The 17,880-nt window shown below is 42.4% G+C and overlaps 1 protein-coding gene across 1 annotated transcript in view; it reads right to left on the reverse strand.

Moving 5' to 3' along the window:
* nphp4 (nephronophthisis 4) overlaps positions 1 to 17,880 on the reverse strand; it is a 522,237-nt gene that overhangs the window by 363,459 nt on the left and 140,898 nt on the right. Inside the window, exon 6 of the mRNA XM_060932193.1 lies at positions 13,216 to 13,352. Within this exon, the coding sequence (XP_060788176.1) occupies positions 13,216 to 13,352 (137 nt within the window). The remainder of the gene's footprint in view (positions 1 to 13,215; positions 13,353 to 17,880) is intronic.

A 17,880-nucleotide genomic window follows, 5' to 3' on the forward strand; every position in this document is an offset into this window, starting at 1 on the left:
TGTATCTGTATTTTTGGGTCGGGTGTTTCTCATCTTCCTCTTGACAATACCCCATAGATTCTCTATGGGGTTCAGGTCAGGCAAGTTGGCTGGCCAATCAAACACCGTATCATGGTCAGCAAACCATTTGGTAGTAGTTCTGGCACTGTGGGTAGGTGCCAAGTCCTGCTGGAAAAGGAAATCAGCATCTCCAAAAAGCTCATCAGCAGATGGAAGCATGAAGTGCTCTAAAATCTCCTGGTAGATGGCTGTGTTGACTTTGGACTTGATAAAATACAGTGGACCAACACCAGCAGATGACATGGCACCCCAAATCATCACAGACTGTGGAAACTTCATACTGGGCTTCAAACACCTTGGATTCTGTGCCTCTCCACTCTTCCTCCAGACTCTAGAACCGTGATTTCCAAATTAAATGCAAAATGTAATTTCATCTGAAAAGAGGACTTTGGACCACTGAGCAACAGTCCATTTCTTTCTCTCCTTAGCCCAGATAAGACACTTGTGACATTGTCTCTGGCTCAGGAGTAGCTTGATATTAGGAATGCAAAAGTTGTATCCCCTTTCTTGAAGATGTCTGTTCGTGATGGGTCTTGATACACTGACACCAGCCTCAGTCCACTCCTTGTGAAGCTCTCCCAAGTTCTTGAATCAACTTTTCTTGACAATCCTCTCAAGACTGCGACCATCCCTGTTGCTTGTGCACGTTTTCCAGCCACCCTTTTCAGCAATGACCTTTTGTGGCTTATCTTCCTTGTGGAGGGCATCAGTGATCATCTTCTGGACAACAGTCAAGTCAGCAGTCTTCCCCATGATTGTGGTTGTGTGTACTGAACTAGACCGAGAGATACACTGTGTTCATGCTGTTTTACTCAAACTCGAAATGAAATATTCTAATATTTTGAGATGGGTTTTTTATGTTTTTGTACTATATGCCATACTGATTAAAATTAAAATAGGAAAATGCTTGAAACATTTTAGTTTATGTGTAATAGGGTCTATAATATATAACATTTTCAATTTCTTAAATAACTGATGGAAAATATTGAACTTTTTCACAATATTCTAATTTTTTGAGATGCACTAGTATATATATATATATATATATATATATATATATATATATATATATGTGTGTGTGTGTGTGTATGTATATATATATATATATATATATATATATATATATATCTCATCTCATTATCTCTAGCCGCTTTATCCTTCTACAGGGTCGCAGGCAAGCTGGAGCCTATCCCAGCTGACTACGGGCGAAAGGCGGGGTACACCCTGCAGGGCTCGAAATTAACTTTTTTTCTTTGTGTCCCCCAGTGGTCCCGAATTCTGTGTTGTATTGTCCCGAATGGAAGCAATAGTGTCCCCATTTTTTCCTCTCTGAAATAACCAGTGGTTAATATTATCATATGAAGTTACTATTATATTTGTAACTATGCGATTTTGAACCCTTTATATCATTTTTACCACAAGTCACAAAACACAAGTGACACATGTCCTATACATCATCTACTTCAAAATTACAGTTATTGCATTTTCAGTTTATTAAACTTTGGCGATCTCACTGTATGAATAGATACCCGTTTATTTAAAGGGGCCAACTAGCTCATTCAGAAAATGTTTCAACTCCCTACATCTGCAGTACACTTTAGTTGAAAATAAGACCCCTTTTATGTTCATTTCATCTACTTATACCTTGAATATCTGTTGGCATATATAAGGCCAACTTATCATTTTCACCATTACCGTTATCCATTTTTATGTAATATACCTGTTGCCCCATTCAGAGATGTTTTGAAAGCCATCAGCCATACCATCAATGGATGAAATGCCCTTGAGCAAGGCACCTACCCCCCAATGTTGCTACAGGGACTGTAACACTGTAAAAAACTGTAACGTCACTTTGGATAAAAGTGTCATATCATATAAGTGCAAACAAAGCAATGTAATGCAAGTTTTTTTTTATTGTAACCTTTAGTCATAGAAATCATTTACAGTGCTTAATTTCATTTTCTTTGACCTAGATAAATTTCCCATTCATTTCTATGGAATTATTTGAAAAACTACACACATTTTCAAACATCTGCTGCTCTGGCATGCTTTCACCTAGAGACATGATTCAAACTTTAAAACGTAGAGAAACAACTTCTCTGTGGATCTGGCATTCAACTTTTTGCTAGGTTCTATACTTTTGGCTCAGACCCAGCTCAAACACCATGTGGGTTCCTGGAGAAATTCAGGCTTTATAATGGGTGTCTATTGCGTTACACACCAGTGGAGCTTGTTAAGTTTGAGTGTAGAGAGCTTGGAAAAAATAGCTCAAACTTTCTCATTTAAACTGTGTTTTCAGCCCCAATTTTCACTCTACACACAATTTTCTCAAAAGTAGTAGCCACACTTGTCCTGATTCACACAATGTGTCTCCCTGAGCGATAGGACTTGCAGTGTTTGAATGAGAAGCCTGAAAGTGAGGAGAGGGCAGGCGCGCAGCCCCATAGACTCACATTATAAACGTGGCTGCGCTTTGACTGTTTGACTGTTGAGGACTCTAGTGTCCTCAATTTTTACACTACAGACAAAAAAAGTACATCAGTGTGTTCAGGAGACCCTTGTGGCACTCAATGTGAAAAAATTTTGTGAATATCTCCTTCCGTTTTCGTGTAAACCCCCGTTGTTTGGAGGGAGCGCTCTGACGGAAAGCTGCCCTTTTTGTGTGCCCCTCCCCCACCTGCGCGCTGAGCAGAGAGGGAGAAAAATACAGTCCAGCTCAGCTCCGGCAACTGTGACTGCTACGCGCACTGCATCACTCTCACGATTTCCCCCGGGGGAATTGTCGTCTCTAGATATATTTTTTTCCATTGTCCCGGGATTGTCCCAGATATGATAATTTTGTGTCCCGATGACATTTTTTATGGTCCCCGGGACGTCGGGACACCGTTAGTTTCGAGCGCTGACACCCTGGACAAGTCGCCAGGTCATCACAGGGCTGACACATAGACACAGACAACCATTCACACTCACACCTACGGTCAATTTAGAGTCACCAGTTAACCTAAACTGCATGTCTTTGGACTGTGGGGGAAACCGGAGCACCCGGAGGAAACCCACGCGGACACGGGGAGAACATGCAAACTCCGCACAGAAAGGCCCTCGCCGGCCATGGGGCTCGAACCCAGGACCTTCTTGCTGTGAGGCGACAGCGCTAACCACTACACCACCGTGCCGCCCATATATATATATATGAGTGTTTAGTCTATGTCTATTTCTTATCTATGGTTTATACTGCTTATATTGTTTATTTCAATTATTCTATTTTTATTTATTGCATTGCCTGTTTGCAACGTGGGTCAGAGAGGACTGAAATTTCATCTGTGCTGTATGTTGAGCATGTATAGCATATTTGACAATAAAGTTGACTTGACTTGAAAATAGAGAACCAGAGCGTCAGCGATGCAGTAGCTCACACGGCCGTACCATAAGAAATCAGACTTGTTTATAATTAACCAAGTTGTTCTTCATGAGAGCAACTAGAACAATTCGATCTTCCAAACAAAACAATCAGAATCCAAACCATTGAAAACTGAGGGAGGAGTAACGATTTTCCCCAAAGTTTGTTAACCGGCCTAATTAGCAAGTTGTTAATGAGAAATCACAAAACCAGAGAGTAACTTTTGGGCAGACTGATTAGATCTTCCAAACAAAACAATCAGAATCAAAAACCATTGAAAACTCAGGGAGGAGTAGGAATTTTTGTGAATTGTGGATGGACAGACGCCGCGTGATGGCAACAGCTCGTCGCCTACGGCCGGTGAGCTAAAAAGCCGGTGTGTCCAAACTTTTGACTGGTACTGTATATGTATATATTAGTTGTTGCAGTTATTGCTGTGCAATATTTAGTGAAAAAGCACCGAATACTAATACGGAGTATTGTATCAGGGCAGATCCTGGTCTCTAATGCTATCATCAGATCAGATTTCACCTTTTCTTTAAATGCAATCCTGTGATGGTCTCCAGAAGGCCACAGCAAGCACACCTGTGACATTTTGCATATCTTGGTAACAGAAGCATGCAGACGATGTCAGTATTAACTGTGGACCGGGTACGGGATGGTACTCAGCTTCTGGACTCATTTCCATTTCTGACAATCAGATCCTGGACTTGTATCACAAAAGGAATGTCCATGTAAAGTAGTGGTATGAGCAGAGTGCATTAATCTAACTGAAACGGAGACTGTGTGTGTGTGTGTGTGTGTGTGTGTGTGTGTGTGTGTGTGTGTGCGCGCGCGCGTGTAAGTCAGAGAGAGGATTAAATGAAAAGCATTACACATGTTCTGCTAAGCAAACTCGCTGATGCAGATGCACCCACATGTGCACACAGACACATGAGAGAAGGAATGAAAGGTTTATCATCACAGTAATATTGATTCTCACTTTCATCTGTCCGTCCTCCCCTCCATCTCAAATGAGTAAATAAGTGCAAGCATGTAAATGCATCAGTGCTCGGTGCAGCTCCTCTCACCTCCCAAACGACAGAACGAACAAATGTGGCTCTGTAATTACTCTTTATGAGAACTTTGTGATGACAGGGCCCAGTGCAGTGTGAGTAATGATTATGCTGCATTGTATTCAATAGAAGACACACAGACTGTTTCCCACGTGGGTGTGATAATGACAGCAATAACACTGAGTGAAAAAGCAGTGAACAATGAGACAGCAACACACACACACACGCACACACGCAGCGCAATGACGGCTTGGCTGATTTAGCCCACGTTAGATCATTACATCTGCCCAGGGAATTTGTGAGTGGATGGTGATTATGAGAACCGAGTTAGAAAACTGTGTGAAATATGAGTAAGACATGCTCATGCTCACAAAACCTCATAAATCAAAAATGTAGCATTACTAATAACCAAAAGCGATAACATCTCACAGAGGTAATATCATGCTCATTGTCACAAAATGACAATTAAGGCAAATTAACAACATCCATAAATCAAACATGAATCATGAAACTGTCATGACAATAAAAAAAAAAATTATACACTTTCTACAACGGACAACGTACAGCGAGCCGGTCAAGTCATTGACACCGACACGCTGCTCAGAGATGTTTCTCAGATTATTGTAGGACAAACATGAGTATATATATATTCACATTCAAGGGTGTGTTGTAGCTATATGATTGGATGATGATGATATACACTACCGTTCAAAAGTTTGGGGTCACCCAGACAATTTTGTGTTTTCCATGAAAAGTCACACTTTTATTTACCACCATAAGTTGTAAAATGAATAGAAAATATAGTCGAGACATTTTTCTGGCCATTTTGAGCATTTAATCGACCCCACAAATGTGATGCTCCAGAAACTCAATCTGCTCAAAGGAAGGTCAGTTTTATAGCTTCTCTAAAGAGCTCAACTGTTTTCAGCTGTGCTAACATGATTGTACAAGGGTTTTCTAATCATCCATTAGCCTTCTGAGGCAATGAGCAAACACATTGTACCATTAGAACACTGGAGTGAGAGTTGCTGGAAATGGGCCTCTATACACCTATGGAGATATTGCACCAAAAACCAGACATTTGCAGCTAGAATAGTCATTTAGCACATTAGCAATGTATAGAGTGGATTTCTGATTAGTTTAAAGTGATCTTCATTGAAAAGAACAGTGCTTTTCTTTCAAAAATAAGGACATTTCAAAGTGACCCCAAACTTTTGAATGGTCGTGTAATTGATGAAGCCAAGTTATCTTTGTAGAACGTAAATGGGTGATGAAGCAAAGAGAGACATTATGTACCATTACATCACCCGTCAGCATCATAGTCTTATGAAAAGGAAAAAAAGACATTACTGGTCAACATAACCTTCATTACGCAGAGAAGAATGTGCGAGCGAAGATAAATCTCAAGGACTTAACTAACCAAAACAAGTAGCAATCAGAACAGCTTGTACCAGTTCCAAGCATCTCATCTCATTATCTCTAGCCGCTTTATCCTTCTACAGGGTCGCAGGCAAGCTGGAGCCTATCCCAGCTGACTACGGGCGAAAGGCGGGGTACACCCTGGACAAGTCGCCAGGTCATCACAGGGCTGACACATAGACACAGACAACCATTCACACTCACATTCACACCTACGGTCAATTTAGAGTCACCAGTTAACCTAACCTGCATGTCTTTGGACTGTGGGGGAAACCGGAGCACCCGGAGGAAACCCACGCGGACACGGGGAGAACATGCAAACTCCACACAGCAAGGCCCTCGCCGGCCACGGGGCTCGAACCCGGACCTTCTTGCTGTGAGGTGACAGCACTAACCACTACACCACCGTGCCGCCCCCAGTTCCAAGCATACCAGACAAATATTTATCATCAGTTCGAGCTGCCAGGAAGGACATAGTGACTCATATGATCACTCTTTACAACTGTGGTGAGCAGAAAAGCATCTCAGTATGCAGCAGCAAAAGAGCACATTGGGTTCCACTCCTGCCAGCCAAGAACAGGAATCTTTAAGGAGATACGCAGAACCATGGTCTCACTTTTTGTTTATAAATGCCTTGAGACCTCAAGAATGGCACAGGAATAGTTTTAAGCGTTAACAGTAAATCTAATATAGTAATTTTTACGATTAAAATAATTCATATAGGTAGCGGTCTGAGTGAATGACCTTGACATCCGTGACGTCACAGCAGGAAGGCTATCGGTCTCATCGCCATTTCCGCTATACTAAAACACAGAGCTGACTGCAACTTCGATCCTCCATTTTGAGCTAATTTATTGCCATGCCACGTAGATGTGCTACTGGCCGGTGGAGCAACACAACAGAAGGTGGATTTATGTTGCATTCATGGCCCAAGAATGTTCAAACTGCAAAGATGTGAACGTGTTTTGTGAGAAATTCACGGATTGGGAGCCTGCGAAGTGGTCTCTCCTCTGCTCTGCACGTTTTACTGAGGACTCGTATGAAACCTCTGCTCTGTTGAGGAGTGTTTGCTATAAGCCCGTATTGAAAGAGGGTGCAGTATCAACAATTAAAGGAAAAGAAAACTACAAGAAAAGGAAAGTAAGTTCAGTTGCACCAGTTCTCCCGGAGTGTGAGCCGAGCAGTAATGGCGGAGTACCCAGTATGGAGAAAATGGAGAATGAGTGAACCAGTCATCAGATTTCTCCACTGGATATGCTCCGCTTCTCTTCAGGTAAAAATCCCAGAGAGAGGATGACTCTGTGCAGTATTGTCATTAAGTCACTAAACCTCAAGTCCAAGTCCAGTCTCGAGTCCCCGGTGTTCGAGTCTGAGTCAAGTCCAAGTCTCATCTCATCTCATCATCTCTAGCCGCTTTATCCTTCTACAGGGTCGCAGGCAAGCTGGAGCCTATCCCAGCTGACTACGGGCGAAAGGCGGGGTACACCCTGGACAAGTCGCCAGGTCATCACAGGGCTGACACATAGACACAGACAACCATTCGCACTCACATTCACACCTACGGTCAATTTAGAGTCACCAGTTAACCTAATCTGCATGTCTTTGGACTGTGGGGGAAACCGGAGCACCCGGAGGAAACCCACACGGACACGGGGAGAACATGCAAACTCCACACAGAAAGGCCCTCGCCGGCCCCGGGGCTCGAACCCAGGACCTTCTTGCTGTGAGGCGACAGCGCTAACCACTACACCACCGTGCCGCCCCTCAAGTCCAAGTCATTAAAGAAAATTTCAAGTCAAGTCCAAGTCGACTCCACTACTGATCTAAGTCGACTCCAACACAAATGACACAGCAGTCACAGATGCACACTCTCTAAAACACATTGATAGCTTTGAGTAGTGTGAAGACGGCTCTCCCATACCATAGCCTACAATAAATTCACAAAAAACATGCCTTCTATCAAGAATATTTAGGAAAAGGCTGGTGGCACTAATGTTAAAGGGCACATCTTGGGTATATTTAGGAGCAAGATCAATGTAATTCTCTTATTTTATATTAAACTTTGGTCAAATATCTGTCACATTTTGCGCAATTTTTTTTTACCTTGCGCAATACCAGAAAAATGCAGTTGAAATCAAGCCATTTGAGGCGAATTGGTCCGGCTCTGAAAAAACTTGGCATTTGGATTTCCTGGCAAACATTGATTTTCGTGACGTCACGTGTGGGACGCCTTCTTCTGAATCCTCCATCAGCGCTGGTTTGTTTATGAGAAAACGACCTGGTGGTTTTCTGCAAATTTCTTCAATGTTATCACGTAATTATTAAAATGGTTAACAGATGTATCGTAGGAGGGTGTAGCAACACCAATCTTGATGGGATTAGTACTCATACAGTGCGTTTACATGCACATCCAAATCGAGCTACTGTCGGTAATCGAGCTAAGGGTCCCAGCAGGGGTGCCAGAGAAATCCAATCCTACATGCACACAAGGAAATCGAGCTATTGTGTGAGGTACATTGTGCACCCGAGCCACAGGTGGCGCTACACGCCCCATCGTGTTGGTACACTTCCGGTTGTCGTCATGAAGAAGAGCTATTCAAGAGTATAAACAAAGTTATCAGTTACGTTTTTTTTTGCTTACAATTTAACTTATGTCTTAATAAACACACAAAAAGTTCAATTGTTTTGTTTTTATTGACATTCTTCAGATGTTGGACATATATATACACACACACACACAAATACGCTACTACTGTTGTCATGCCGACCGAGGCTGTTGTGTTTCCCGCTTGTGGTCTCGTCACTCGTCACTTCCGGAAGGGAAGTAAGTAGCTCGACTACGTAGCTCGATAGGGTTTACATGCACTAAGTAGCTCAGCTACAATCGCATAATCTCGGTCGCGTAGCTCGATTACGAGAAATCCAGTTCGTCTCGATTTCAGCCAAGCTAAGGTGTTTCCATGGCATTTAGAACTTCGATTTCAGTCTAGCTACGGCAGAAATTCGATTTTCTCTATGTGCATGTAAATGCACTGATTGTTTTCCAAAAGACCGGACAATGAGAGAGAAATGGGAGCGCTTTGTGTGAGGCACCCGGAAAAACTGGCAACATGTAACAGACCACAGCATCATATGCGGGGCTCTCAGCCTGCTGGCGGATCCGCACGTGACGTCACGAATCTGGATCAATATGGCTCCAGATTCCCTTGGGATTTTTCCAGACGCGCTTTGTTATTTTATTTTTTTCTGCTGTAGACAGATGGCCTTGTGCAAAATTACCCTTCTGGATGTGTGTGTAAAGGGATATACTTTCATATAAAAAAAAAAAACCCACTAAACTGGTCCAGGATATGCACTTTAAAGGGGTACAAAATATAATATATATGGTTGCTGATGTGACAAAGTAACGTATTCTTAAGTATTCTATCAAATTTATGTACTAGAAAACAACGAAATATCTTGGTAATTGTAAATATAATACTTTATACGCTAAACCGCACAAGAGTCGCCATTTTTAAAAGACCGTGACGTCAGCGCTACCCACTGCACTAGCGGAACTCTCCGAAATAGAGGAGATAAGCGTGTAATCATGGTGTCGGGCGCATCAAGTGAAAGCGACAGCTCTGTCGAATCATACGAAGAGATCACGCAAGACGCACTGCAAGCAGGCTATGGCTTAGAAGGGTACCAGTTTGAACCTAGGAGAGGTACTCTCGACTCCGGTGATGAAATAAGAGAAGAAAGCTCGGATGACGGCGAGGATGAGACCGATGCTGACCATGGGCATGGCGAGCGTGGGGCAGAGCGTCTGCGTGCAGGTGACACGGCGTGGTGCTCGTGCGGAAAATGTAACGTGGAGTTGCTCACGAGTCCAGCAGAATTTATTTGCTGCAATGAGATAGGCGCCACCCGTGGACTTGCGAAATCGTCGCAAGAGGCAGAAACAGGTATTTCACACGTGCTATTCCCAACCTCAGTGAGCCAACACAACTGGGCACATGCATACGTCATGAGTGTTACGCAGAGAAAATGAACGTGCATTCTGATTGGATAAAATTAATATCATGGCGGCCTGTTCAAACTGCGGAAATAGTTTGCTCGAGCTACTTTCAAAACACTATAACTTTCCAACCTTAGAACAAAAAACTTTTGTAAGTCTTGAATAAGGTTCGTTAATGTGTGTTTTATTGTTATATTTACTCTATATATTGCCCTCTGTTCCCCTTTAAGCATCCATGTCAAAATCATAACACTCACACAAACATAACACTCGAATGTGCTTTATTGAAACAAATGCACTTGGTGTGCATTTCAAAAACATAACCATGCTACACAAACACGATGCATCTCAAAAACAAAAGCTTTGATTCGGACACCATGGAACTACATGGCAGGGAACTAGGATTTGGTTTGTTGTCTGTTGAGAAGTCTGTATGAGCAAAGCGGACAATCCTGGGGCGTTCTCTCCAGGCATTTTAGCGCCATTGATGTTAGTTTGTTACTGAACATGATGTATGAACAGGTGAATGTGCATTCTCTTGGACGAAATTAGTATAAAAGTTGACGTAGAACGTGCCTTGCAAAAGTATTCATCCCCCTTGGTGTTTGTCCTGTTTTGTTAGCACCATTTGATTTACACAAGGCGGCACGGTGGTGTAGTGGTTAGCGCTGTCGCCTCACAGCAAGAAGGTCCGGGTTCGAGCCCCGTGGCCGGCGAGGGCCTTTCTGTGCAGAGTTTACATGTTCTCCGCGTGGGTTTCCTCCGGGTGCTTCGGTTTCCCCCACAGTCCAAAGACATGCAGGTTAGGTTAACTGGTGACTCTAAATTGACCGTAGGTGTGAATGTGAGTGTGAATGATTGTCTGTGTCTATGTGTCGGCCCTGTGATGACCTGGCGACTTGTCCAGGGTGTACCCCGCCTTTCGCCCGTAGTCAGCTGGGATAGGTTCCAGCTTGCCTGCGACCCTGTAGGACAGGATAAAGCGGCTACAGATAATGAGATGAGATGTGATGATTTACACAACATGCCTACAACTTTAAAGGTGCACTTTTTTTTTTTTTTTATTGTGACACAAACAATAAGATGAAAAAACAGAAATCTGGAGTGTACAGAAGTATTCACCCCCTTTCATACGAAACCCCGAAATAAGAGCTGGTCCAACCAATTCACTTCATAAGTCACATAATTAGTTGATTAAGATTCACCTGTGTGCAATCAGTGTCACATGATCTGTCACATGATGTCTGTATAAATCAACCTGTTCTGGAAGGACCCTGATTCTGCAACACTACTAAGCAAGCTCCATGAAAAACAAGGAGCCTCCAAACAGGTCAGAGACAAAGTTGTGGAGAAGTATAGATCAGGGTTGGGTGATAAAAAATATCCCAAACTTTGAATATCCCAGGGAGCACCATTAAATCCATTATAGCAAAATGGAAAGAATATGGCACCACTACAAACCTGACAAGAGAAGGCCGCCCACCAAAACTCACAGACCGGGCAAGGAGGGCATTAATCAGAGCTGCAACAAAGACACCAACGATAACGCTGAGGGAGCTGCAAAGATCCATAACGGAGATGGGAGTATCTGTCCATAGGACCACTTTAAGCCGTAAATTCCACAGAGTGGGGCTTTATGGAAGAGTGGCCAGACAAAAAGAAAACACGTTTGCAGTTTGCCCAACAGCGTGTGTCAGACTCCCCAAACACATGGAAGAAGATTCTCTGGTCAGATGAGACTAAAACTGAACTTTTTGGCCATCATGGGAAACGCCATGCGTGGCGCAAACCCAACACCCTGAGAACACCATTCCTACAGTGAAGCATGGTGGTGGCAGCATCATGCTGTGGGGATGTTTTTCATCTGCAGGGACAGGAAAGCTGGTCAGGACTGAAGGAAAGATGTATGGCACTAAATACAGGGCAATTCTGGAGAGAAACCTGTTTGAGTCAGCCAGAGGTTTGAGACTGGGATCGAAGTTTCACGTTCCAGCAGGACAATGGAGTGGTTTAAAGGGAAACATTTAAATGTCTTGGAATGGCCCAATCAAAGCCCAGACCTCAATCCAATTGAGAATCTGTGGCATAACTTGAAGATTGCTGTACACCAACGCATCCCATCTAACTTGAAGGAGTTGGAGCCGTTTTGCCTTGAGGAATGGGCAAAAATCCCAGTGGCTAGATGTGCTAAGCTAATAGAGACATACCCCAAGAGACTTGTAGCTGTAACTGCAGCAAAACATGGATCTATAAAGTATTGACTTTGGGGGTGAATACTTATGCACACTCCAGATTTCTGTTTTTTCATCTTAATTATTGTTTGTCTCACAATAATAAAAAAAGGAGCACCTTTAAAGTGGTAGGCATGTTGTGTAAATCAAACGGTGTTAACTCCCCAAAAATCAATTTTAATTCCAGCTTGTAATGCGACAAAACAGGACAAACACCAAGGGGGATGAATACTTTCGCAAGGCAATGTAAATATCTTATGCCAAATTATTATGGCATGTTACAAAAAATAAAGGAAAAAATCTGAGCCCTCGTCTCCAGTTTACGAGTCCGAATGCAGTTAATGCACGAGTCCGAGTCATCAGTGCTCAAGTCCAAGTCGAGTCACGAGCTGGACTCGAGTACTACAAGCCTGACTCTGTGTATCCATGCAAGTATGATATTAGAACTAAGATTTACATAATAGCACATTATCTTTGCGTCCGGGCGGCACGGTGGTGTAGTGGTTAGCGCTGTCGCCTCACAGTAAGAAGGTCCGGGTTCGAGCCCCGTGGCCGGCGAGGGCCTTTCTGTGCGGAGTTTGCATGTTCTCCCCGTGTCCGCGTGGGTTTCCTCCGGGTGCTCCGGTTTCCCCCACAGTCCAAAGACATGCAGGTTAGGTTAACTGGTGACTCTAAATTGACCGTAGGTGTGAATGTGAGTGTGAATGGTTGTCTGTGTCTATGTGTCAGCCCTGTGATGACCTGGTGACTTGTCCAGGGTGTACCCCGCCTTTCACCCGTAGTCAGCTGGGATAGGCTCCAGCTTGCCTGCGACCCTGTAGAACAGGATAAAGCGGCTAGAGATGAGATGAGATGAGATTTTGCGTCCTGTATGGTTTTACTGGCAGATTCTTTTTATTGTTTTCCAGAAATAAATACTTGAATTAACGAAACTCATCAGACCATATCAGTTTATTTATCTATTTAAAATACTTTTTTTTTTTTTTTTTGTAAATACGGGCAGGTGTACTTGATCAAATGTACATTTTGAGGTTATGTTGATGGGTGTGTTACCGTGTTGTTGCGGTCATTGTTCAGCTTCTCCAGCAACTCTGCCTCGAAGGCCTGTATGGAGGGAGCGAGGGACACACACACCCTCTCCAGTGCACATGAGAATGCTGGCAGCAGCTGAGGTCTCTGCAGAGCATCTCCTGAAAACACACACACGCACACAAAGTAAAGTTTCAATCACAGGGGAGCTGATGGAGTGTCAGAGGAGGTCTCGGGATGTTCGAGTACATTTTAGAGCTGCAAAACAGAACAATTGTTGTGACGACCATTTGAATGATGTGGTCTTTTCAAGGAGCAGTGGGAAAGTAATTCCACTTTGAAATCAACTCAATAAAATGGACCAAACATGACATATATTTGGGGGTTTTGTAGATGTTTTGGCCTCCGTAACCCAAAGAACAGAGCTGTAGTGCTGCAGAAATTACATGTTCTTGATATTTGGACCAACAGAAAAAAAAAAAGAAAGAAAACTCATATAATGCAATATTTAACTCTGGCTGCATGTTCTTCAGGCTCAGACAATTTTTATTTAATTATTTTGTGTGTGGGTGTGATTTCTCATCTCGTCTCATTATCTCTAGCCGCTTTATCCTGTTCTACAGGGTCGCAGGCAAGCTGGAGCCTATCCCAGCTGACTACGGGCGAAAGGCGGGGTACACCCTGGACAAGTCGCCAGGTCATCACAGGGCTGACACATAGACACAGACAACCATTCACACTCACATTCACACCTACGGTCAATTTAGAGTCACCAGTTAACCTAACCTGCATGTCTTTGGACTGTGGGGGAAACCGGAGCACCCGGAGGAAACCCACGCGGACACGGGGAGAACATGCAAACTCCGCACAGAAAGACCCTCGCCGGCCCCGGGGCTCGAACCTTCTTGCTGGCAAATATTTCTTCACCTTTTTGACGAAAGGCCTTACACACCAGATACGACACAAAATTGTGAAGTGAAAATTTATGCGCACCGAATCCAAATGCTTTAATATTTCCTGTGCACTACAAGCACATTTCGTGCCGCGACTCTCAGTAGTGTCCTGAGTGAATGAGGGCGTCGTCTAGTAGTGATTCAGACAATAATTATAGACATGATCTCAAGAAAGAGAAAGCTTTACGTACACTCGTTGATGGAATGGAGATGACAAGGGAGTGTTTCATAATCTCATTCAAGAGCTGAAGCTGAGAGACAGGATGTTGGGCAACAAGAAAGCAAGCGATACTCATGGTGTTGTGTGCTCATGGGTGAATAATAGCCGCTCAGCTCGTGGACGTGAGTGACGCTGGTGAATAGCATTTGAGGTCGCCTTTGCAGACTGTCATTCACGTCCGTTCCGCACAACGTGATTGGACGATGTGTTTATTAGTGGTGCGAAAGCTCAGAAAACTCGACCTCGTTCCAAAAAACAATTTGCTGTTTCACTGTGTAATAATCGTGTTCTGTGTGAAAGTACTCATGACAAAAATAACAGTTCGAAAAAATATAAGGATGTGTGAATTAAATCACATGAAAAAACCCACCCCCAGTGTGTAAAGGTCTTAATAAATGAAGTTTTACAAGTATGCTTTCAACCATACTTATCCCGCAGACAGTTTTTGAATTATTATTATTTTTATTATATTAAATAATTAACAGTTATTCTTCAAAATCGAGTAGTACAGGAGCTGATAGCTGACGAGGTGCGTAGCACCGACTTGGCTATAAGCCATGTATGACGAGATTGAGTGGAATAACCGTTTTATTCTATCCGCATTCACTGGATTTTGAGAAACGGGGCATTTTTTATTTTTATTTTTTGCAAATTCGATAAATAAAAGCTTTATACAAAACGTCTGACTTAGAATGTAAACAAACCGGCAAAATGACAGGAGCAATTTGTGGAAAATGCTATAATAATAATAATAATAATAATAATAATAATAATAATAATAAAAGATACATTCTTCCCATGAAATACTTTTATTCCATATTTTGTTGATATATAATTTTTTTTTTGTAGTTTTGGGGTTTTGTTTTCGAGTAGTTTCTATCAGTGGTCGAGTTGTAAAATCAAACCGGGGGGATGGTGAAATTTTTAGTCGCGTGTCGACCCATCGGTCGGTCCGTCGGTGGGAAACTGGTTTGCTTTTAGGAGGGTTTGCACACAACGTAGGTCTGTGGACCTTGTTCATTTACCAGACATACAGTATTTTGTGCTGATAAAGTGTGTAGTACACACTGTGCACCCTTTTTATTGTTGTAAAAAAACATAATACACTGGTATTGTACTGTAAAACATGCACAGTGCGGATGTCGTGTCATATTTAGTCAGTCTCCTGGCTGACATACCTACCACATTCTCCATATTAGGGTGAAATGCAGATGACAAATTTGAAGTGTAACTTCATAGTCATGGTAGGCTCCTTTTAAATCGTTTGGTAAATAATTTATTAAAACCTCAGCAGGCAATGTAAATGAACAACTGAATCTTTTCATATCAAGTCAATAGAATTTTTATTCAAAGCTGAACATTGAGTTAAATACAGAGGTAGGTAGGGAACCAATAAGTTAAAACAAGCAACAGTAAATTGTAAATCAGCCTTACATGTTGTGACCGGCTCTCTAATGAGGCAATGAAGCCTTCAAAACTGCTAGTGTCGTTTATTTTAGCCTTCCTGTCTTGAATAATGCTTTTTGTTGCCTGAAGAATAACAAACGAACATCCAGGCTGATTAAATTAATGGCTTTATACAAGAAATCAAAGCTAACATGAACCTGAGTAAGCTATCGATAGCTGGCTAGACTCCAAACTAACATTCATTATGATAGCTGTGTTGTTATCCGCCGCCCACAAATTAGGCCACATATCGGTAACTTTACAGCATGATAGTGGGCTCACAGAAAGTGGGACTGATATTCATAACTCTTGACTTACCTCCTGAAATGTTTTTTCTTGCGATCTTAAATCGGAACTTGCTTAGGTCTTGCTGTCCACTCCGCTCGGCCATGATGCTGCAATCCGTTGCTGTCACTGATGCCGAATGAAATAAAAAATAACGGAACCCCAACTGAATGTCACCTCCTCAAACGCTTCGCTTGCGCGTGCCCCCTCTCGCGGGAGCTTACTGTATGCTCAGTTTCAGCAAAGTTACGTGGAATGGCATTTCTAATTCCAGTGTTAAATAGAAGTAATGTCCACATTTATTGATAAAATTGCTCAAGGGAAGGGACGGGGGATGCCCGTTTTAGAGGGGGGATGATTTTGACCATTTTTTATTCCGGGGGGATGGCATCCCCCCTCAACTCGAGTACAGGTTTCTATTTCGTCCTCAGTTGGTTCAGCAACACGTTCCGCCATTTTGTTTTTCTCTACTCATGGTATATGAGCTGATATCCTAGTGGTAGAGTAGCCAATCAGAGCGCACGATTGCTCATATCCAGTGAATGTGGATAGAATCATTATTGATATTCAAATGATGTACAATGTTAAAGTAAACCCAATTGAATAGTAATAAACCAAAAGTACCAATTGCACTACTAAATGGACTACTAGGTGTGAAAGCATCGCACATCTTTAGTTTTTAGTTCTCAGTATCGTCATTTTTTTTTCCTAATTTGGCTGGGGGAAAAAAATGGGGAAAAAATAATCTTAAAACAGGAAAAAGTAAATTATCCAATCAAGAGGTCAAGTGAGTGCACCAACAGTTTTAATCAGAACTGACAGAATAGAACCACTGCTCGCGGACAGAGTTTCACAGGGTTTTTTAAATTTATTTTTTTGTAATAATGTGTGGGTTTTCCTAGTAATTGGTTGTTTATCACATGTTTTAAAATAGCCTGACTGAACAATCGAGGATCTCCTAATGCTCGTTTTCATTAGCGGGTATTCCTGCACCTGTAGGTGAACGCCAGCGTTTGCTTTTTCGACAGTTGCACGTTAACACTCTGGGATGCATGATGTCTACACTGTCATCTATTCAGCTTAGCAGCACAGAATGTACTGAAGTCCTCGACCTATAATGTCTGTCTCGCCACTCATCTGAACATCATCCTTTCCTCTACTTCCAGTCTTCTCATAAAGCGCAATTAGCCCATCTAAAACGCACATGCCGATTCTTTAAAGTGAGACAGCTGTTCTTCTTTTATACCACTTAAACAAGTGACCTGATTAGTGGGGCAGATATGCTATTAAGTGCCGGCGGAGAACACTAGAGTTCTCAGCATTTGGCAGTTCAATCAGACATGAAAATGAAAGAGTTGAACGCCATTGTTCAGTATGAGGGAAGAAAGATTACACGAGCAGATGAGAGAAGACTTATTAGAATTCATTCGATCCAGACTGGGTCATCAAGATAATGTAAAAGGGGCAGCACACAGTCACTAAGAAATGAGCACCATTATGACCTATTGAGCACCCAATCTAATAGCTGGCCTGCTAATTGTCTCGATAATCATTTGTAAGATTCGGACAGAAAGCACAAATAGACCACACTAATACTGTACAAGCTCCAGCTACAATAAAGACAAGAATGCTGATAACAGGATTTTTTTTTTTTTAATATTTTTTTTAATGAAACATTTGGGGATCAATAAAAGCATCAAAACCTTTCATAAAAGAAGAAGAAGAAGTAAAACTGAACATACTTCAGGCAAGTGTTGTAAGACAATCAAACATACAGTCATGCTT

This window comes from Neoarius graeffei, chromosome 10 (genome assembly GCF_027579695.1).
Source record: "Neoarius graeffei isolate fNeoGra1 chromosome 10, fNeoGra1.pri, whole genome shotgun sequence".
NCBI lineage: Eukaryota > Metazoa > Chordata > Actinopteri > Siluriformes > Ariidae > Neoarius > Neoarius graeffei.